The 22,203-nt window shown below is 40.1% G+C and overlaps 2 protein-coding genes across 5 annotated transcripts in view; one reads left to right on the top strand and one right to left on the bottom strand.

The window, feature by feature from the left end:
- LOC139623989 (DNA repair protein XRCC4-like) overlaps nucleotides 1-17,584 on the bottom strand; it is a 28,994-nt gene extending 11,410 nt beyond the window's left edge. For all 4 annotated transcript variants that reach the window (XM_071482713.1, XM_071482710.1, XM_071482711.1 and 1 more), the window contains exons 1-6: nucleotides 17,449-17,584; nucleotides 12,798-12,958; nucleotides 11,891-12,093; nucleotides 3,625-3,791; nucleotides 1,338-1,502; nucleotides 180-280 (exon numbers count right to left, since the gene is read on the bottom strand). In XM_071482713.1, coding sequence (XP_071338814.1) covers nucleotides 180-280; nucleotides 1,338-1,502; nucleotides 3,625-3,791; nucleotides 11,891-12,093; nucleotides 12,798-12,936 — 775 coding nt within the window. In that variant the 5' untranslated portion in view covers nucleotides 12,937-12,958; nucleotides 17,449-17,584. The remainder of the gene's footprint in view (nucleotides 1-179; nucleotides 281-1,337; nucleotides 1,503-3,624; nucleotides 3,792-11,890; nucleotides 12,094-12,797; nucleotides 12,959-17,448) is intronic.
- tmem167a (transmembrane protein 167A) lies at nucleotides 17,541-21,950 on the top strand. Its single transcript, XM_071482714.1, has 4 exons — nucleotides 17,541-17,680; nucleotides 19,318-19,427; nucleotides 20,908-20,942; nucleotides 21,060-21,950. Exons 1-4 carry the CDS (start codon nucleotides 17,678-17,680, stop codon nucleotides 21,128-21,130), a joined length of 219 nt encoding a protein of 72 aa, XP_071338815.1. The 5' UTR covers nucleotides 17,541-17,677; the 3' UTR covers nucleotides 21,131-21,950.
- The last annotated feature ends 253 nt before the right edge of the window (nucleotides 21,951-22,203 follow it).

Genomic DNA, 22,203 nt, shown 5'->3' on the forward strand with positions numbered 1-22,203 from the left:
ATATGACGCAGGAAAAGATGAAAATACTCTCACTTTTAGAACCCGATTATTCATCCTGAATCAGCAGATGATGGTTTATTCAAGAACCTTAGGGGCAGTTTTTCTTCTGATTCTTCTGCATTCACTACCGAACACAAACAAACACACACACACACACACACACACACATATTCACACACCTGTGATGAGGATAGTTGGCTCCTGCGATGGATGGATACTCTGAACTGTCTCCTCTCTTCTGTCCTGACTGCCATCTTCACCCTGAGTTGCGTCACTGTCACTGGAGAAAATTACACAAGTTTGAGAGGAGAACAGAAAGTGTTCATGTAGATATATCAGTGTGAGAGGGACAGTGTGGAAAAATAAATAAGAAAAATTTAGTTACATGGGTGAGTATGCTTTAGAAAATACAGCATCTCATTTTACTGCGCTGGCATACACTTTGTGTAAGCATCTTTTAATATTTAATATTACTGACCGCATGGGATAGTGGCAAAGCCAAACATATGAGCAGCAATTATGAGTAAAGTCTTCCATCCAAACTCTGTGGCAATGATGGAAGGTATAACACAGGCTTGTAAAAAAACAAATTAGCCATTGTCCGTGTTCTGCAGAAGCCAGAGGTGTGGAAAACCAGATCTGACAGCACTGTGCTGACCTGCTTGGAAACAAAACCTGCAAGTGTGCATGTTTATTCTACATTAAACACCAAACTAACTATCACGCAATAAAATGCATCTCATGAAATGTTAATCCCTCAGTTACATCCATTAGTGCTGTGATGCATGAAGCCTGTGAATGTAGCTTTAAATAATCAAAATAACATTTTGATCTGTTGAACTGGTCTAACATGTACCTATAAGAAAACAAGACTAGAGATACAGCAATTAGTTGATTGACATATTTAATCAGCAATTATTCTGATTATTTATTATTAATCCTTTACATCAGCTTTCAAACAAAAATAGCAAATGTTTGATGGTTGCAGCTGCTGAAATGTCAGAATTTGCTGATTTTCTTTGTCTGCACATTTTGTGTTTTTTAGCTACAGGTCAGAGAAATCTGATGACATTTTCACAGTTTTCTTATGTTCTATAGACCAAATAATAACTCTATTAATTGAAATATTCCGCAGATTAATTGATAGCAATAATAAAGGAAAATTGATTTCTGGGATGCCTCAAAAATCAAAAATCATGTGGGATGAAATGGAAACTAGTCAAGGTAAACCCTTTGTATATAAAAACGTATTTCACTTGGTCCTGCATTTTAAAGTTGAAAAGTTAACCAGGTTTGCCAGAGCATCAGAGGAAGCCATGTAACATCAGTGAGCTGACCTTTGTCTCCTCTCTTCATCTGTCCGCCGGTCAGCGGACTCTTGGAGCTGGCGAACGGCGTCCTGCAGCCCTCGAATCTTTGCCTTCTTCTCGTTCAGCACCATGACAAAACGTGAGTACAGCTTCCTCTCCAACATCTCCTTATCCTGAACCTGCTGCTCCAGCCTGGTGAGAAAGCACACAGCCACCGATGTACAGTGCATCTGGAAAGTATTCACAGCGCTTCACTTTTTCCACATTTTGTTATGTTCCAGCCTTATTCCAAAATGGATTAGATTCATTTTTTACCTCAAAATTCTACACACAATACCCCATAATGACAAAGTGAAAAAAGTTTGCTTGAAACTTCTGCAAATTTATTAAAAATAAAAAACAAAAATATAACATGTACATAAGTATTCACAGCCTTTGCTCAATACTTTGTTGAAGCACCTTTGGCAGCAATTACAGCCTCAAGTCTTTTTGAGTATGATGACATTCACGGAGTTGGCTGTGTGCTTAGGGTCGTTGTCCTGTTGGAAGATGAACCATCGCCCCAGTCCGAGGTTGAGAGCGCTCTGGAGCAGGTTATCATCAAGAATGTCTCTGTACATTGCTGCATTCATCTTTCCCTCGACCCTGACTAGTCTCCCAGTTCCTGCTGCTGAAAAACATCCCCACAGCATGATGCTGCCACCACCATGCTTCACTGTAGGGATGGTACTGACCAGGTGATGAGTGGTGCCTGGTTTCCTCCAGACATGACGCTTGGCATTCAGGCCAAAGTGTTCAATCTTTGTTTTATCAGACCAGAGAATTTTGTTTCTCGTGGTCTTAAGAGTCCTTCAGGTGCCTTTTGGAAAACTCCAGGCTGGCTGTCATGTGCCTTTTACTGAGGAGTGGCTCCGTCTGGCCACTCTACCATACAGGCCTGATTGGTGGAGTGCTGCAGAAATGGTTGTCCTTCTGGAAGGTTCTCCTCTCTCCACAGAGCAACGCTGGAGCACTGTCAGAGTGACCATCAGGTTCTTGGTCACTTCCCTGACTAAGGCCCTTCTGCCCCGATCGCTCAGATTGGCCCGGCGGCCAGCTCCAGGAAGAGTCCTGGTGGTTCCAAACTTCTTACTTTACTTACTTACTTACTTTACGGATGATGGAGGCCACTGTGCTCATTGAGACCTTCAATGCTGCAGGAATTTTTCTCTACCCTTCCCCAGGTCTGTGCCTCGATACAATCCTGTCTCGGAGGTCAACAGACAGTTCCTTGGACTTCATGGCTTGGTTTGTGCTTGGACATGCTTTCAACTATGGGACCTTATGTAGACACGTGTGTGCCTTCCCAAATCATGTCCAATCAACTGAATTTACCACAGGTGGACTCCAATCAAGTTGTAGAAACATCTGAAGGATGATCAGTGGAAACAGGAAGCACCTGAGCTCAATTTTGAGTGTCATGGCAAAGGCTGTGAATACTTATGTACATGCAATTTTTTTGTTTTTATTTTTTAATATATTTGCAAAAGTTTCAAGCTAACTTTTTTCACTTTGTCATTATGGGGTATTGTGTGTAGAATTTTGAGGTAAAAAATGAATTTAATTCATTTTGGAATAAGGCTGGAACATGACAAAATGTGGAAAAAGTGAAGCGCTGTGAATACTTTCCCGATGCACTGTATGTGCAAAAAGTTAACATACATGCAGAGACTCATATTTGCACATGTGCACATGAGTGACAGACAAACAGTTGTTTGAAAAGCTGAGAATTAGTGTTTGTTGCCTCCTGAGAGCAATTTGCTCAGAAGAATGATGCTGATGCCTCCACCCTGCGCAGACATAAGTCACCCTGACCCTCCATCTCTGGCAACGCTTCATTCATCGGCAAATGAATGATCAGGAGATAAACAATCACACAAAAAATGCTATTTGAAAAGAGGTCAAGCACCAAGGAGATACGAAATCAAAGACATACATTTCATCACTGGAATCATTTGAAGTTAGTTCCCAGAAATAATAGGCCCAGTTCACTGGGTGTAACCCTTGACACTCCTACATGGGCGACCAGTGATGATGTCATACTGGGCAATTGTTGTGGATATAAACAGCTGGCAGCCTAACTTAAAAAGGAAAGGGAGTTTGCATGCAAACAAGATGATCAACAAACAAATAACAGCAGCTAACATCTAAAGAAAATAATTAGATTCTGTTGGGGTGTTTTCCATTTGAACTTGCCATTTGCTGTTCATCACATAATCTTTCATAAACACATATTTTAATCCACCAGCAGAGCTGCTTTCCTCTTTATTCTTACTCTGTGAGTATTCGCTGGTGCTGCTGTTTCAGTCTACGGTTCTCCTCCAACAGCTGGCAGTTTTCTGACTCCAGATCTGTGCTGCGCTTTAGGGACTGGCCAATCATCTCCCGGTTCAGCTCTAGAGGGTCTGGAGCTGGCTGGAGCTCCACAGAGCCCAAGTGTACCTGAGGGACGGAGGGAAAGAAGAGTAGAACAAAAAAAGGAAAATGAGAGAAGGATCAAATAAGAGAGGGCTGTTTCGTTCAAAATTACAGGAGCCTTTATATTTAAGGCAATAAAGGTTGGCTGGCTTCATTACTCATCAACAGTTGAGGAGCTCAGCAATGTGGGAGGACCTCACTGCACTGACAGGTGACAGTTAAGGTAGTTCGTGGCACATGGTAAGCATAACCTCTGGGTGCTTCTCTCTTGAGCAAGCCAGACTGGGAGGAGACAGCATGACAGACTTAAGGCTACATCTCCCAGCTGCCCCAGGAGTACCTGGGGATCCTCTAGGAAATGCTGGAGGAAGTTACCTGGGAAAAGCACATCTAGCACAATAATCCTGACACGAGTAATGGGCCAGATTTAAGGCAAAAACCTAAAGGTTTCATCTAGAGCAGCTTCCAAAATCTACTTACAGTGAAAAATGAGAAGGCACTTGCACCTCACTGTTATCCCAAGAAGCTGTGCAATATAGAAGTGCAACAAACCATTACATCACATTTTCTTTGAAGTGGGAGACTTTTTAAAATGATGAGGTGTTTTCTTCTGTCTGTGAGAAATACAGGATGAATTCAGTGGTCAGCAGTAAAGTATCCAAGTGAGCACACAGTTTCCTCTCTGTTGATTTTTGTCAGTGGCTCTTTGGCATCACAGGCAGGCTTCAGAAGTCATAAAACATTCCTCATTTGGTTTGTATTTTGGCGCTTAGTCGCAGGGCAGGGCCGGGGCATTGCAGACATTTTCTAACATTTGGTTGATGTGTAAAATCTCCTAAATTCCACAGTAGCCCTCCAACTTTAAATTGACAGAATAGGAATCAATTGACAGCAAACGGCAATAATCAAATACTATAAAAACTAGAAGCAGTGTTAAACCCGAAGAGAGTGTCTGATCATCAAAGCTGCCACAAAAAACATTTTTTTTCAAATAGCAGCACAATTTTTGTTAGCTTGTTGCCTTGGAGATTCTCCCACCACACACTGATGCACACCCGGACAGGAAAGGTACTGCTCATAATGTTCTGGGAAACCAGAAGGTGATGAGGTGCTAAATCTTCACCGGACTGTGTCGAGGTTGCAGACCCACTATAATAAAGCCTCCATCTTCAAAAGCCCTCATAAAATACTTGTCATTTTTGTCCCAGGTCGATGCTGTCCTGGCAGGCCACACAGCTGTTTTCCCCTCCGCTGGTGAACCTGAACATGTTTCAGTGAGTGGACATTCGCTCCTTGTCGCTCCCACAGCTTCCCAGCCTCAGCCTACCTGTCTATCTCTGTTAATCCTCTGTTTTGTGACAGTCTCTTTTCCTCAATGCCTCATTCCGTTCTCTCTCTCTTCCTCCCCTCTTATGTTTTCTCCCCCTCCCCCTAAAATCAATACAGATTCACAAATAATTCTGCAAAATAAAAATGAAAATGCATCTGCAGAAGTTCCCACCTCTTTTGCAACTGCACAGCCTATTCACTACAGTTGCTGCCAATACCTACCCTGGTCACAACAATGAAATCAGCGATTTAACAAAACTCATCTTAATAAGATTGGGACACAGAGGAGACCACCAAGGATCTAAAGGAAGACGATGTTCCCAGGAAGTCATAAAAATGTAGAGCAACATTAGGATGTCACAGTGATCCAGTGCAGGCTCCTCTCAGGGATTAAGAAGGAGTTTGTGTGACACTGAGCTTTGTAAGTTATCAACATGTCAACATTGCTGTGATTCAGTGTTTGTGCCAGATGGTCCATCATTAATATGAAACGGTGAGACTAGTGTAGGTAAAGGCTCAGTAAGAATGAGTGATATTTGGCTGTTTGAGTAGTGTGAGAGTTATGTCCATACATTACTATCTGTATGCTCAAAACTGTGCAATAAATCAGCCACGTGAGAAAGGATGATCTGAAGGCTTTGGACACTGACATGCTGAGTAGACTAATATTTCCACATTTTAAAGAATGCCATAATGTCCTACATTTTCTCTATGAGTGTCACTCCATAATAATGACTTTGTCAAACTTTGTCATCAAAGTTTTACACACTGACACAGTTAAAAACCATAAATCTTTCTGACCAGCATGTTAACATAGTATTACCAGTTTAAGACACCAGATACAGAGATCTAAACTGCTTGAATCACAACCCTTATTTACTGGATTAACAGTGAAAACAGCACTCAGCTGCTGTTTATTTCATCTTCTCCTTCCTTTAAATACCAAAGGTTGAGTGTTTCACTGTCTTTACTTTCAGGGTTTCTGGGACCTACCGCAGTAAACATGCAAATTCCACATCTCCAAAAGTTTACCTTTAGCTTACTGCGTTGCATGGAAAGAGGAAGGATGCACTAAACAAGATATAAATCTGAAAATGTAGGCAAGCCATGTGCTATTTTTTACATATCAGATAAACAGTGATTGATGCTTGTTTTTATTGGTTAAAGTTCCTTGTTGAAAGACAGAAAAAGGCTAAAAAGCTTTCTTTATTTTCTTGAGCTTAGGCTTCTCTCCTGAGACACAGAGATAAAGTTAAAGGTCAGTCTGCACACTGTTGCCAACTTCTGCCAAGGTGTGGGAGGTCAGACTGTTTGTCTGTGATGCACAACCCACTGCCACATTTTTCTACTGTGTTTTCTCAACTACAACAACATGAAAATGCGTAAATGGTTCTTCGTAGTGGTTTCGGGCTCAAGTAGCATAAGACATTAAGGATATAGTTTTTGACAATCGAAGAAACTGAGGCCTGGTTGTTGACCTTGCATACCCTGAAAATTACACTGTATGCAACATTGTCTACACCCACATTCAGTAAAATATGTGAATAGAAAATCCTCTTGTCAGGATGAATTTGTCCTACATTATAATGCGATCAAGTGTGTGTGTGTGGTCCACTGTTTATTTGTGTGTGTGTGTCTCTAGACAGCTAGCCAGACCATAAGGTCAAACCCATAGAGAGTGGGGGGTGTAGGTGTGGAGGACAAAGCCAAAAGTCCCAGTGAAAATGATACCATAAGACACTGTGGGCACAGTGGACACAAAGCTTTCCTTATCACACCGTCCAACACACCACTGGAGACCTATCCCACCATTTATTCCAAAGGATCAGAGGACAATAACTCCCTTTAGTCAATAGCCAGTAATCAATAAAACTGGCATTGCTGTAACTTAAAGACCGTATGTATTTAGCTCATATGCGAACAAAATGTCCAGCTCTTAACAAAATTTGCACAATGTCATCCAAGACAAGGACAATGCCCGAATGCCCTATAATTTAAACCATCATAGTGTCAGTGACCAAACCAATTTTTTCTTTCTTTCTCTCTATCTGAAAATAGGTATTAAGGAACAGGGAAGTGAGTGGGTGAGCACCGTGTGCATGATGACAAAGAGACAGTGTTCAAAGGTGGGCACGGGTGCTCAGTATGGGAAGTGAGGGCATCGAGCAGAGATCAGCTTGTTCCATCAACTCCCTCATCCGGTCGTGCAGAGGCGTGAGGCCAGATAAAGAGCAGGAAGTGGGGGGCGACAGCAATCAGTCCATCACTGATAACACACATGTTCTCATAAACAATAGGCATGGAGAGCAGATAGTGGGGGAAAATACTTTAAATACTTCATTTCACTTGGAGATCTGCCTAGAAAATTAGGGCTAGAGATGTGTGTATGATGCAGGAATACATTGTTAAGGTAAGACAAATAGAAATCACTGTGAGGCGGAAGTTGCTGATGGATACAGCAGGAGAGATGCGTTGGTGGATCAGACTCTTCAGTGTGGTCAGGATTTAAAGCTGACTTCAGCAATTTTCCCAAACGCTACAAGCAGAGGAAAAACTTGAATGTTTGGAGGATTGCTGATTTCAGTTTTTTTCCGAAACCACAATAAAAGCCACTTAGCCATTTTGGCCACTTCAAGGAATTGAACATCTTCATCATCAACAACGAATTTAGTGGGTATTTCTTTTCTGGTCTATCCAAATTGTTAACAGTAAGTAATCTCATTAAAAAGATCAGCCTCCACATGTAGGCAGATGGCACTCTTTGGTTTGAGCATGCAAATGACACAGTGAATGATTACGTCTTATATGGGTTTTATAAAGACCACGAGTCATCCTAGCAGCACTGAATTAGCTGACTGAAAAAAAATACTTCACAAATATTTTGATAATTGATGCAAAGTCCTAAATATTAAGATTTGCTGCTTTGTAAAGTGATTGTATATGTTTTGCTTTTGGACAGACAAAAAAATTGGAAGACATAACTTTGAGTTCTAGGAAATTGTGTTAAGTATTTTTCACTATTTCGTGAGATTTTATATATTAAATAATTATTAATTAATTAAATAATCAAGGTATCTTTTATCCTATCCTTTGGCAACATATTATTCTTGAGAATTTTATGCACAGTTAACTAGGAAACTGCATGTTTGGTATATGACACAAAACTAAAGAAAGGACAAATAAAAATAAAACTTCAAGATCTGCCACCAAGCACAGAGGGAAAGAGACACAAAACAGATGATAAACATTAACAAATAATGACTCAAACTAAGAAAAATCTACTTACATGAACAAATGAAAACAAAAAACAAGCCAAAGAATAACTATGTAAAAGTTGTTAGAGCGTGGTTTGGTGGTTAGTAAAGAAGTATGTCACTTAGTAATGTATTACATCGGTATTTGATAAGAGAGGGTGCTCTTAACACTATATGCTAATATATAATGGTGCTCTCTACCATTACATCAGTTCCTGATATAATGACTGATCTGAATTTAATTTACAGTCTCAAAAACTTTACAGATTAGAAACGATCATGCGCATGATTTACGATATTTGTAAATAATGTTGACAAGTCTGTGAATGTAGCAACACACTCATAAATATATATATAATTTCACACTTCAGAATTTAGGACGATGAAACCAGAATGAGAGAACATGGACTACTTCTGGCTGGCGTCACACTGCGCAGCTGGTATCCCCAGTGAACAATAGCACAGGATCTTTCTGACAAACATAAAACATGGGACAATCAGTGTCACCTTTCATTCACACAGATTCATCCACAATCCTGGGGCTTCAAATACCACAGCTGTCAATGCAATAAATGATTGATATAAAATAAAGTAAGCCATGTTAAAGAGTGAAGTAACATAGCACAATTGTGTCATCGACTTATGTCAGTTGATGTACAATTATGCCTACAAAACACCACTAAACTGAAAAAAAAAGTTCAAGTTGTTTTTTCTCATATTTGGGAGCCAAATCGAGGTAATCTTAAACAGATGTACAGCATCTGTTTATTCCACTCACATGCTCCAAAGTCCTTAACTTGCAAGAATATTAAGTGTCTGTGTTGCCAAGTGTCAGCACTGGATTTTTTTTTTTCCACCAATGACAGATTGGTACTTAAACAGACATTAAGGAGGAGATAATGTCTGACTTCGCCATCTAAAACACCTGCTTAGTAGTAGTTTAACAACAAACACCCAAATTACATTCATCATTACAACTTCTGGGGTCATATTCATAAAATATTAATGTCAGGTTAAGTTCACCACCTGGTTTGCCTCAACCCTCCTTTCTTCTATTCCCAAAGGAAACTCGCCTCATTTTTGGTCATTTCTGCACCCTAAAATTATCTGGCTGGGAAAATATGTTCCACTTTTTAACCTCTGACGTGTTAAAAAAAAAAAAAAAAAGCAAACGAGGGAGAGCAAGAAAAAAAAGAAAAAAGAAGAAAAGAAGCAGGTGTTAGACAAGAGTGGTAGTTTGCACTTAATGCAAATAGTCCCCCAGGATTCTTAGATTTGTGTCTACCACACACAGTGATGAATACTGTCAGCAACAATGTGAGCATGGATTCAATTTTAAAAAGCACACTTAGGGCTGTAAAGATTTGTCGATCATTTGGTGTGGTCTAGTTGCTTCTTTTGGCAACTAGACTTTTCCCTGAGCCCAAAAAAAAGAGAAAGAAACTCCCACCTACAACAATAAGAGAGTTCATTTATGTCAAAACCAGTGAAAGTGTTAAATTGAGGAATACTAAAGATAAATTATTTGACAATCATCCAACCCTCAGAAATGCATTGTGAATTATTGTCAGTATCAATAATGTATTATTCCATATAAAAGCCTTGATTAACTATTATGAGCATTAGGGTTGGCCCCAGTAGTATCCCTTGTAGTTGGCAGTCATTATTAATTTTATTTTGAGTCTCAAAGAGAGACCATTCAAAAAAACAAACCCAAATGTCTTGATATCTTATCTTCCTAGTGGAATATGGGATGTACTAGTTACATTAGACAAAGTCACATACAATAGAAATGACTTATTTTTCTAGTATGACACCTAAAGGCTGATAGCCTGACAGCCTCGTCTAAAACCTACAGAATGTCTGCACATGTCTGGACATGGACACATTTGCACATAGGCACACTTGTATACGCGGCCCACACTCAGAGTGACAAAGAAAGCCAGGGGAGGTTGGAAAAAAAGAAAAGAAAAAGGCTTTAATCAACTGTTGTTTAACATTGTTAGATGGGGACGGCCCTGTCCATAAATCAAGGTTTTATGGTCTCCACAGTGATGCTAACCCCCTGGCCTTCTCCCTCTTTTCTCCTCTGCCTGCACACCAGTCCCAGGACCCCAAGTGAAATGTTCCCTGGAGGCAACAGCATCCTCTCACAGTTTGAAAGAATAACACTCAAATCCACTGAAAGCACCATGACCTGTGCTCCATCAAGCCTGTCACTCCCTGTGGAAGAACCACCTTAGCACAGTTCACAACACAGGGTCTGAACATTTTCAGTTTTTGTCACTGCATAAAGTTAAGAAGAGATGTAGTTTCATGAAGGGAAATGACTGTTTACATTAATGCAAGCCAACTCCACCTAAGCATTTAACCAATTTTCAATCAATTAACCTTTTTCTCTAAACAGTTACGAACTGTAGCCATTAAACAACTACCTCATACTGTTGCTCTTGGATGACTGGTAACGAACTGAATGATTCCTATCTGTGGCTCTTTCCACAGTGGCCTGGAGGCAACCAAGCCTTTCTAATTCTGCTATAACGTTAGACGACTATAAACCTTATCTTTTTTTACAGCCCCCTGTAAAAAATAAGACTTCCTTTCTATTTTGTTGTATGTAATTAGATGCATTTATCCCCGGGGAACAGTGACATGAGGTAGGTCCATGATGTTTTGGAATTGCAAGGGTGACCCCCACAGATTCCTCAACACTTGGCTTTCAAACTTGGCTAATGAGTCTGCTATACCTCAGTTAGATGGTTTATTACTTGATGTATGATGTGTCTCTGAATAAGAGCACTCTGTGCCAGTGAAGAAAAGCATCCAAAACCAGTTCCAGCAAATATCATCCAAATACAGAGCCACAGAGCCAGCAGGTTCAGTGCCTTGCCTTATGTCGGCAAGAGAGGTAAGCTGTTTAAAACTGCTGACGCATCAATATGCCCCATTTACAGGCAAGGTAAGTACTAACTGCTGCAATTCTTGACATTTGTGCCACCTGCACGAAATGTTGGTGGCGCTGGCAGAGACACACTGTTTCGGGTACTGGTAAGACAATGAAATACAATCCAGAAAGGCCATTCTAAGACTTAACTTCATGGGTTTGAGGGGTTGAAAGTAGAAAAATGGAATTCATATTACAAAGTTATGTGCCAGACATGTGCACTTGCATGTGTTTGATTGGACAACATGACAGATGATGTTGCCTTATAATGCAGCCAAAGCTGAGCCAGAATCAACTTTCTTTCCAGACAATGCTGAATTTTTAATACCCTCTGCACTGGCATTGTAGCTGTGTCAATGAAGAAGTCCCGGTGAAATAATGAGAGGGCTGCATTTTTTTATACAGTGCCATCATCTGTCTGAATACAACTTTAAAACTTGTGCAACTTTGTTTCAAGTTGGTTACATTACCTTTAAACCTAAAAATGTAAAGGTTTTGTTAACTAGACAATACTGTATTTCTTAATACTGCTAACAGTGAAGATTTCACAGGACTCAGAGTGTGATAATAAAATTCTACCCAAGGCTTTTGCTCACCGAGATGTCATTAGAGATCTTCAGATATGAGAGATGACAGTGATCTGGAGTAAGGTGGAAAGAATACACCTCATTGTCGCCTCCTCTCCTTTCTCCTCCTCTTCCTCCTTCACATCTTGTTAGTGCTTGAAGAAGATCCTCAACATATCTTTCCCTTGTGACTCCCAATTCAATGGCTTCCTTTGTCACTTCATCTTCTGAAACTGTACACAAAGATGTTGATGAAAACATTTTTCTCATTTCTGCATCATGTTAAAGTCATACAATTCAGAGTAACCAGGCAGACGGCAAAGAGGTGGCAGCTAACTGCAGAGCGAAACTATAAACATAAATTACACAGTAATGCCTGGATGCATGTAAAAGCTGATTTGAAGAGAAGCATGCAAAGAAACCGAGGGGAATGTCATCAGCTGTTGCACAGCTGCTCACACGGGGTTCAGGGTCCCAATTAACACATCAAACACAGAAACGCTGACGACCCAGAAGCCTGCACATAGCTGTCACAACCCCATCTCTGCCTGTCAACTCTGCAGATGGACAGCAATAGAAAACTAGGGAGCAGTTATGTTCCAGGTGTCCATCCACAGTGTTCATATGTAACCACAGACACATACACACACACTGAACACTGACTTGCACATACAAAGACAGGCCTTGTAGAGTTTAATCTACTTTATACACCTGTAAGCTGCAGAACAAGAGTGAAGAGGGATGATGACACAAGGTCACTGCTGTCGCTCTGCTCAAAGGACCAACAGTTACAATATTATGAGACTCAGCCAGGTGCCTACACAGTTTGGACAGCTGGATGAATGGTAGTGACAACCCAGTCCAATCAATGATCAGAAGATGCAAGTCTCTTTAGTACTTTGAATACTTTGATTCTTGATGTGTTTCTGAAATGTACCTTCTCCGATCCATGCTGAGCTGCCATCAGTGAGAGCTAGTGTGAACCCAGCTCCCAGATCCACTGCCCAGTCCACACGCAGGAAGTAAGGGGTACCTGGATCAGTAACGATTGTGATCTGACGGACTGTACCACTCATGTCTCTCGTGTTGCCCTCAGACCTGCGGAAAATCAAAGATAGGTATTTATAAACTCTTAACACGGTGCCAGCATGATTCATTTTTCAACAGCCTCGGGATATTTCATGGGCCCAATCTTCAATGACAGTCCATCAATTACTCCATGTTGGTGTTGTAACATTGTGTTTATCTTCCACTGGCATCAATGCACCTCATTGCTTCACTCCTTGGATGTGGCAATAAAAGTGTCCATGTGTGTCTTCAGTGGGGGTCTCCTTGAGTCAGTGGAACCACATGTAGATTAACAGGTTTGGGATAGTTTGTGTGTGGGAGTGTGGGCGCCCTGACCACCAGTAAGGTAATTATATGCTGTTAAAGATAAATACAACAATATTACCCAGAGAGGCCCAGTTGTTGTCTGATTTAATTGAGTTTGTACATTTATCCACAGATATGTAGTCTTAAAGTAGTACCAGTTTAATGTTTACGACCAGATTTCAATGTGGAAAATATCCACTCAAGGACTCATTAAGCCTGATTAAGCTCTCAAAACTAGCAAGCTTTCCTAATGCCAATAAATTACACTAAGATTACATTGCATTACACATTGGATAAAAAACTCTTCTTTATTTCCCACCTCACACTTATTGAGATTTTGGTGGATAATTTGGAAGAAATATGGCATTTCCATTTCCTTTGAAAATAGGAAGCAAAAACCACTGACATCCCTGCAAGGCACAAGTCCAATTACATGCAAAAGATTTCACTGATGTGATCAAAGGAGAGAATTGTCAATCAACTACTGCTGCGACACATCTCAAGCTAATTCTTAATCCACGGCCATGCCAGCCCACAATTAGCAGGATGTGGGACCCACACTCAATCAATATTTGCCAGTACTACACAGTTTAATGTGTTTATACTGAGTAAACTTGTTTGGTAATGTCACCTTGCCCTCAGGCTAATATCTTGGCCAACTGACTCACTACAGCAGTTACATTTCTGCCAGAAACGGCCTACGTTCAACAGAAGATCTAACGATTACAAGAGTTAATCTTTCTCTCAAAAGGCTTGAGAAACTTTTACTTGATTGCTGGTGGATGTCACGGCCAGAGCATGTGATTACTGCTTCCACGTGAAGTGAGAGGTGAGTTGGACATCTTCCCTGCTTAAATACAGGGCAAAGTGTGTGGAGATGGAGGAAAAAGGACAGCTAAATTGGCAGTTAGCCAAGCTGGACATGTTTGAAAAAATGAAAATGAGCGCCTTCGGACACTGTGCTATAAGTTATGACGTGACTGCACGTTTTCGTATTTTTTTTTGCTTGTTTGTTTTGTTTTCTGTAATTTTTATTTATATCCCCCATCATGCATGCTGGCAGAGCAGTTGGTCAAGGTTATTTAAAATGAGACACACACGTGCCCTCTCCACACACATATACACACACACACACACACCAGTGCATGCATATGTGCACATACACACAGAACCGTGCAACAGATTAAAGTTGACCCTTTGTGCTTCAAGAGGGGGTGTGGCTGGATGAAGGCGCTGAACAAGATGAGGGGGCTGAAGGGCTCAACTCTAACCCCATGAAGTGAGCTCAGCTACTCATTAGTTACTGTAACATCTGTTCTGCAGGGACGATGACCCTGTGGTAATGACAGAAAGACACTCCAATTAAACAAACAGCGCTGTCTGTCAGGAATGGAGAGCCGCGGAAAGCCTTCAAAGTGAATCCCGAAGTCTTCCTGTTAGCATCTGTTACTCGATCAGCCGACACAATCGCTGAAATGCTTAAATCATCAACCGAAGCCGCCCTGCAGTTTTGACACGCAGCCTTCATCCTCTTTTCTTACGCCCTCTGTAATTTTTTCCTCAACCTTTTCATTGTCATTTCTTGTGCACTGCCACATATGAAAACTTCAAGACATAACTCTGTGTTCAGGAAGTAGTAGGCAAATGAGTCACAAAGAGAGCCTCTAATTATGCATCTTGTGTCTTAAATGAGGAATTCACACAGAGCAGAAAATGCCAAGGCAGTTAACTGTGTCTTTAATGGGTCCTGACAATCAGGCCAGTCCTCTCACTTTCCTTTCACTGGACTTTCACCTCATGCTTTCTCCAATTCAAGATAAAACAAACAACTCTTTGGCTAGTCCTCTGTTAATATGATCAGTCAGTTATTAAAGCAGTGCTGCTCTAAACAACAACAAGCTGTGACATAACCTTTTAGTTTTTATTTTAGCTCTAATAGAAACATAACTGGCAAATATAACACAAACTACAATAAATCGAGGCCTAAAGGCTACAAGGACCTGATAATGTGTCTGAACTGTCTTATACCATGATCATGTCAGAAGCAGAATTAGTGCAGTGTCACTACAGCGTGATTAATGCATGACTCAACATAAAGACCAGGTTTGGAAAACTACTGTAATTTAACCATGGACATTTTAAGTCCTTATATTCCTGCTGCTTGCAGAGGAGACGGTGATGTAGTGGTATTGGGTCATGGTCATACTCTGTCTCGCAATGTATGACAAGAAGTGCCTTCTCTTGAATGCAGAGACTACATTTTATGAACTCTTAGCAGAAGCTTTTGAGAATGGTAACAGCTTTCAGACCTACAGTGTATCTAACATCAGTGAAAAAGTGTTAGTGGATTTTGTGGTCACTGCAGCACACACAGCCTGCCACAGTGCATTTTTTCTTGCGACTGCTTGGAGCGAACACGCTCCCTTGACATCATTTGGAATAGTAATTGAAACTCTACTGCAAGCTCCATGAACACTTTTAAACTACTGCTTGAAAACCAAAATGAGAAAGGAAGCTGAACAACGAAAAAGTACTACTGCTCGTAGCATAATTTAGCTGAGGAAGTATATAGTCCTGCAAGCTACCCTCCTCTAATGGAGTCCTCGATCACAAAAAAATGCTAGATGATGTAGTGCAATAAGTCACACATTTCCATTACTGAAATAACACAAGGAGTAATTATTACAATAACATATTACAGAGTAGAAACTGTAGAACTGATTGTATGGGAAGAAAAAGCAATCTACAGTCTACTGGAGCAACAACTTCAGCTCTGCATTTAAATCACTGCTGACTAATTTCAACAATTGTGCAATAGTTTCAGACAAACAGCTGCACAATAACAGGTCATTGTCATATCAAATGTCCATTATTCACACAGAAATAAGTTACAGTTGTGAAAACCTAAGCATTGCTCACTCACAAATATATGGCAATTCTCAGTTAAGCTTATGGCTGTGTGAAATAAAGAACCTGGAACAATACAACCTATGGAAGCACAACATTGTTTGTTTAATTAGCCGAACTTCCATTAGCATCATGCTCTGCAGTTTGTAGGAGTCATTTGCTGGCGGGTCAAAACTGCATGCAAACCATGTGACCACTATGACTGCTGTCACTTTTCCCACAATCGAAACTGAACATGAATAGCTGCCATCATAACACGTTTGTAAGCATTACGTTTTATGCTTACAAACGTGTTATAATAAAGGGTTTGACTTGATATTCTCTCATACAAAGAGATAAAGATTGCACACACTGAGGCTCGATTTGACACGCATCAGCCATACATGTGCTGTACTGAAGCCTTAATTGATCAGTGCACTATATACTTGTAAAACTTAATCACATTAAGAGGAATGTAAGTCTGTTTAAAGTTTACACTTGTTCGTCTGTTGCTCTTTGAAAAAACTCTCAATTTGATGACAATTTTGTCTCTTTCTTTCCACCAAGTTTTCATCCGAACTCTTGTAGTAAAATATGCAAAACAATTTTTATGTGTGGTTTACAATCTGACAGATTTCTTCTTACAAGAAGAGCTCTCTAGGAGTGTCTCGGAAGGAAGTGTCTAGGGGGATACAAAACATGGTTTAAATGCAGTCAAGATGTGTGGCTGGTTGAGGGGAGGGGACTTCACTGTGAAAACTTTGAGAGCAAAATGGACCACAAAAATGTCAAAAGTCTTGCATCACCAAGAGAGAATAGCATCTGTTAGGCTATCAGCCTATGAATACCAGTCAAATATTTCTTGAAGATTAAAATGATTATTTCAGGATTACAATTACATGAGTGTAAAGGCTACAAAATGTCTAAAATATAGACAAATTTCCATCTCAAGTCACTGATGTTCACATTTATAAGCTGTGACCATCAACAATTCATTCTGTGGTGAGCACATGATGTTGATCCAGATGTTCACTTCCCTCTCTTTACCATAATATCGCAACTCAAATTTAATTATTTTTGACAGCCTAATATAATATCATAACAACTTCCTAAGTCCTGCTAGAGTTGTCTACATTGCCAGTACTACCTATTGTGGAAAAACGCATAGTTATATTATCGGTGCAGGTAATACTCCTTTAATGACAAGGCGCGGACATTTCACATGTTGCTTGAATAGTACAATGTTTTTCGATCAGTCGGACTAAATTCACTGAAATTTTTATCGTGGTGAAAACCCTCAACCTACAGAATTTCCTCATTTGACTTACGGTATTGTGTTGCTATCTACTGCGAAGTCCACACGAAGTCATGTTGTGTGAAACTGAATTCACTGAGGCAGGTTCCGCTGAGACGTTTCAACTTTCAACTCTTGTTTTCTCAGCCAATCAGCAAACGAGGTGCGGCGCCGTGCGTGTGTACGTTACGTAAACGTCTTCGGTTACGCTACGTATTTTCCAGAGAGTAGGAAGTGTGATGTGGCTTTGACTCCCAGCAAAAATGGTAAGTTTGTTTTCATGAAACGCTTGCTTTTGCTCTTTCGCAGATTCTTTTAAGCATTATCTGTGACATACATCCCAAGCGTGAACTGTGTCGGCAATACACCGTGACAACAACTGATGCTTGCGTTCGGTGGAAAGCAGGAAGACGTCTAGTAACTGCTAAGCTACCTAGCATTAGCTAGCTAAAATCGGCTAACAATTTAGCCAACGTAGCTATTCCATGATGTTTCTGTGCTTAAAAAAAATCATTATATTAGAGATGCATTTCATCACGTAAGCTGCGACCATGTGTCAGCGCAAGAAATTTGATAAGAAAGGCTAAAGGTATCATAAATTAATGTGTACAATGCAAGCGAGCATCGCAATGTTTTGAGGTGTTTGCCACGTAGTTGCCCATAGTTCAAGGAGCGTGCATGCATTTGTGTGGGTGGGTGTGTTGTTGTTGACTGGCAGTATAAGGTTGGTTATAAGTTTGTAGTAATAATAGTAATAATAATTATGCTTCACAATAGTAAATAAAATAATAATAATGACTAAATGAATGAATATTTGAAACAAAAGTCTGTAATGAAGTAACTTAGTTATCTTAAGGACAAGCAGACAGTTTATTGTAAGTTTTCAGCTCATCTTGAACAAAACATGTAGCATGAACAAGCACAGCCAGGGAAGATGGATAAGGGTCACAGACATAAATCACCTAACATCACAATGTACAAAATAATAATATAAAGTATTTGTATTTAAATTAAAACAGGTTATACTGTATTGATTTTGCCAACAGTAATAATAATGTAGAAGGCAGGTGTGTCAGCATTTCAGTGATCAAATTATTCAAAGGTAAATTCTGGATTTCATGAGATCATCGTATGATACTACATGAATAGACACTGTCTCTTTGTACTAATGCACAATTTTGTGTCGACAGAAACAGATGATTCTAGAAGGAGTAGCATTAAAACACCTTGATGCAAAGGCACTTGGTAGCTTTGGAGCATTGTAATTCTTCAAGAATTAAGAGAGTAATTAACTACTCAAATGTTGATTAAATATATGAGCAACCTTGTCTTTGTTTATGTGAATGTCTAGTGTTTTTGGCTAACTAAGCTACACTACTAAATTAGTATGACAGGTTTGTTAGACAACAAACCCACTAATTTATACCCAAACAAGGAAGGGCTACCTTAGCCATTGCACTTGATGTATTATGATTTTATTACAGTGTCAGCGGACACACACAGGTGGTGAAAAGCTGGCAGGTTAAGTTAAGTTTTTATGCACAAAACAGTATAAAATCCCAAACCTCCCAATCAGTCTGGTGTGTTATGAAATATTGTGTGTGATGAAGTGGGCTCCCACAGTTTTTATTGGATCTTTCTGAGTGGTAGTCTGTGCTGTCTGGCATTGAGTCTTTGACAGTCACGTGGCTCTAACTGCGTCAATAAAGCCAGCACACTTATTTGTGACACGGCCAGAATGAACAGCTGGTATAACAACATTCCTCGCTACAAGTAGCATAGCATCAGTGTTACAGAAGATGAACTTCAGTGAATTCAGGGGGTCTAAATGTTATGACTTATTGCTAGTAAACTGTACTGGATCATGTCTACACTAAATATATCATTCTCCTTCAACTTGCAGTCGGCCATTTTCAACTTCCAGTCGCTGCTGACTGTGATTCTCCTCCTCATCTGTACCTGTGCCTACATCAGAGCGTTGGCTCCCAGCTTGCTAGACAAGAACAAGACCGGGTATGATCAGATACTATATAAGGCATAACACATGACAATGAAGCTGCCATTTTCTTTATCTTACTAATATGTGTTTATATAATGTGTGCAGTGGTTAGGGCGTTACCATGTGAGCGCAAGACGCTCTTAGCAGGCAGTCACCAGTTCGACTCCCGATCGATCTGACTCTTTCCTGCATGTCATTCCCCTCTCTCTACCCCCTTTCCTGTCAGTCTCCACTGATCTATCACAAAGGCACAAAAAGCCCCCCCAAAAAAATGAAAGTATGGCCTTTGAGTAAAGCACTAAGTCTAAGACTCAGGGTGGAATAAGGACTTTGGGAAAGATCATATCCTAATCTCATATGCGCTGTGCCACTGTGTCATGGTACAGCAATCAGTGAAAATGCAAAGGCAATTACAAGACACAAATGATTTATGTTTTATAAAAGAAAACCTGTCACCATTACCTTTTTCAATTTTTATAGATGATTCCAAGCATTTGACTTATTTCAACGTAAAGCAGTATTTTTTCTGTCTGCGGTAGAGAACCATATTTATCAACAAGAATAATAAAGCTGATTCTACTCTATGTAATAATAGAGTATATGTATAAAAAGCCCTACATTTTAAAATTGTTCATCCCTCTCTGTAACTCACTGTTGCTACTAAAGACACTTGCTTATTTTTATAGCTAATAAGTAAGGTCCTCTTTGAGGCGAGTAAAGTAACAGAAAGCCTTAATTTTTCTTCATTACTGCATCATTATTATTCTTGGATGTACAAACTCCATGATTCACCTCTAATGAGTCTGGCACAGAACAGGAACAGCCACACATACTCACACACATTATTGGAGGGACATGGTCTCCAGACAAACACATGAGACTGAGAGTGGCAGATGGGATGATTTAATAGTTTTCCCCCTTGATTGATTTGTTGACTAAGGCATGAGCCATTATTTGTATTGATTTGGTGCCATACATTATGCAGATAATTCTTTTGTGGTAGGGATAGGCCTGACAAGTTTTAAGGATTTGTGTTTTGCACAGAAAAACATTTGTAAATTATAAAAAAAAAACAAAGAAGCCTAGATTGTAGAAAATGTAACATTACTTGTAAAAGAAAATTTCACAATGGGATGCTGACACCGTCTGGTCAGTATGAAAGTTAAGGAAGTTGGCTATTAAACATGCACAGATACACTTGGAGACACATGCCGATGTGGAATGCCACATTTGCCTCAGCTGTCACTAGAGATAAAAAGACTTGCCTGCTGTCCCGTTCTCTTTCACTGTGCACACTCCTTACATGGAAATGGACATCTGATGGCTGCCTGGGTGTTTGTAGGAAGGTGATCACTGTCCTGATGTCAAGGTGTGAGGTCTGAGGTGTGAGGTCTCGATATATCAAAACAGTAGCCAACCAGTAGCTTTTCATAGCACAACAACAACAATGAGTCATTTCTACCTCTACCTAATTTTTGCTGTTTTATCTTTTAGGATTCTAGGAATTTTCTGGAAGTGTGCCAGAATAGGTGAGCCTGTGATTGCTTCATATTTTCTTTTACATAAAGTCACATCTCTTCTCTTAATATAATTGAATTATTGCCTAATGATGTACCCTTGAACTCAACATTATTTCTTTTCTCCAGGTGAGCGGAAGAGCCCCTGGGTGGCTTGCTGCTGTGTCATCATGGCATTTAGTATACTGTTTCTACAGTAGCAGTCCAAAGAAAACCACAAATGGAAACATTGAGGAAATGAGCAGACACCAAGGCATGGACAATATGATCCTAGAAGCACAACAGGACCTCCAGTGGTTGTCACTTAGATAATGTAAAAACGGAGACCAGTCAACTCTCACCGTAGCCGCGCAGAGAGAAAAAATGTCTGTGTAGGAGGAAGGGTGAGCTGATAGCCCCAGAGTGTGTCAAGATCCCTCCACAGACTTCCAGGTCTGTCCTTCTGTTTGCTCATGTGGAACATTTTCTCCAGATGTATGTATGTGTGTGTGGGGGGCGGCAGTGCTTTCTGTTACCTGCCATTTAGCTTAAAGGAAAAAAAGTCACCATGTGCGACCAAATGATGCATTGTTTGTCCAAACATTTCAAACAGATCTTGTTTTCCTTTGAGTTTGTCACAACTGCATCGACCTGTTCGAAATTAGCCGCAATACTCTCCCTACATAAATGTTCATGACTGTTAGCGATTCACATGAGACCTTTTGTATGTTGTATCTAAATATGGTGATCATATTCCACAATGAACAAAATGGTATTACAGAGCTTCAGATGTCAAATTGTCCTACAGATTTGTCACAGAGAGCTACTGATGTTTTTAAGTCAGTCAGTTTGTCGCTATTTATTAAAGAATCTTTTTGGAAATCTGGTTTGAGAAGGCTGATTTTTGTCATTTAAATTCAACCATTTTGATAAGTGTTTGCTGTTGACATCTGTTTATGTCTTGTGATAATGCCACGCTGTAAGATGAGGTATCATTTAATAATGACTGCAAAAATATACATGTTGATGACAACCTGTAAACCTTTTGTCAATCTTCTCTCTTTCAAGAACTTGATTACACATACTTCGATTGAAGCAGCTGAAACGTTAGAGAGTTTCTTGAGTAGGTTTTGGTTACAAGGAAACTATGAATTGCTGCACTAGAGCGCATCTGAAGTGTAGTGCTCGGGATTGTACTCAGTGAGATGGACAGTGAAGAGTTGGTGATAACCTCTTTTATAACCTTGCAGTCAACACTCATCTCCACAGGGTTTACTGCAAAGAGCTGTACCAC

Source organism: Trachinotus anak, unplaced genomic scaffold, assembly GCF_046630095.1.
Source record: "Trachinotus anak isolate AG129_WGS33_773 ecotype Australia unplaced genomic scaffold, CSIRO_AGI_Tana_v1 ptg000008l, whole genome shotgun sequence".
Lineage (NCBI taxonomy): Eukaryota > Metazoa > Chordata > Actinopteri > Carangiformes > Carangidae > Trachinotus > Trachinotus anak.

Excerpts from the sequence above, each read along its gene's own strand:
- tmem167a (XM_071482714.1), top strand. Across the intron at positions 19,428-20,907 it reads CTAGACAAGAACAAGACCGG|GATTCTAGGAATTTTCTGGA; the intron begins GTATGATCAGAT and ends TTTATCTTTTAG. Across the intron at positions 20,943-21,059 it reads CTGGAAGTGTGCCAGAATAG|GTGAGCGGAAGAGCCCCTGG; the intron begins GTGAGCCTGTGA and ends TCTTTTCTCCAG.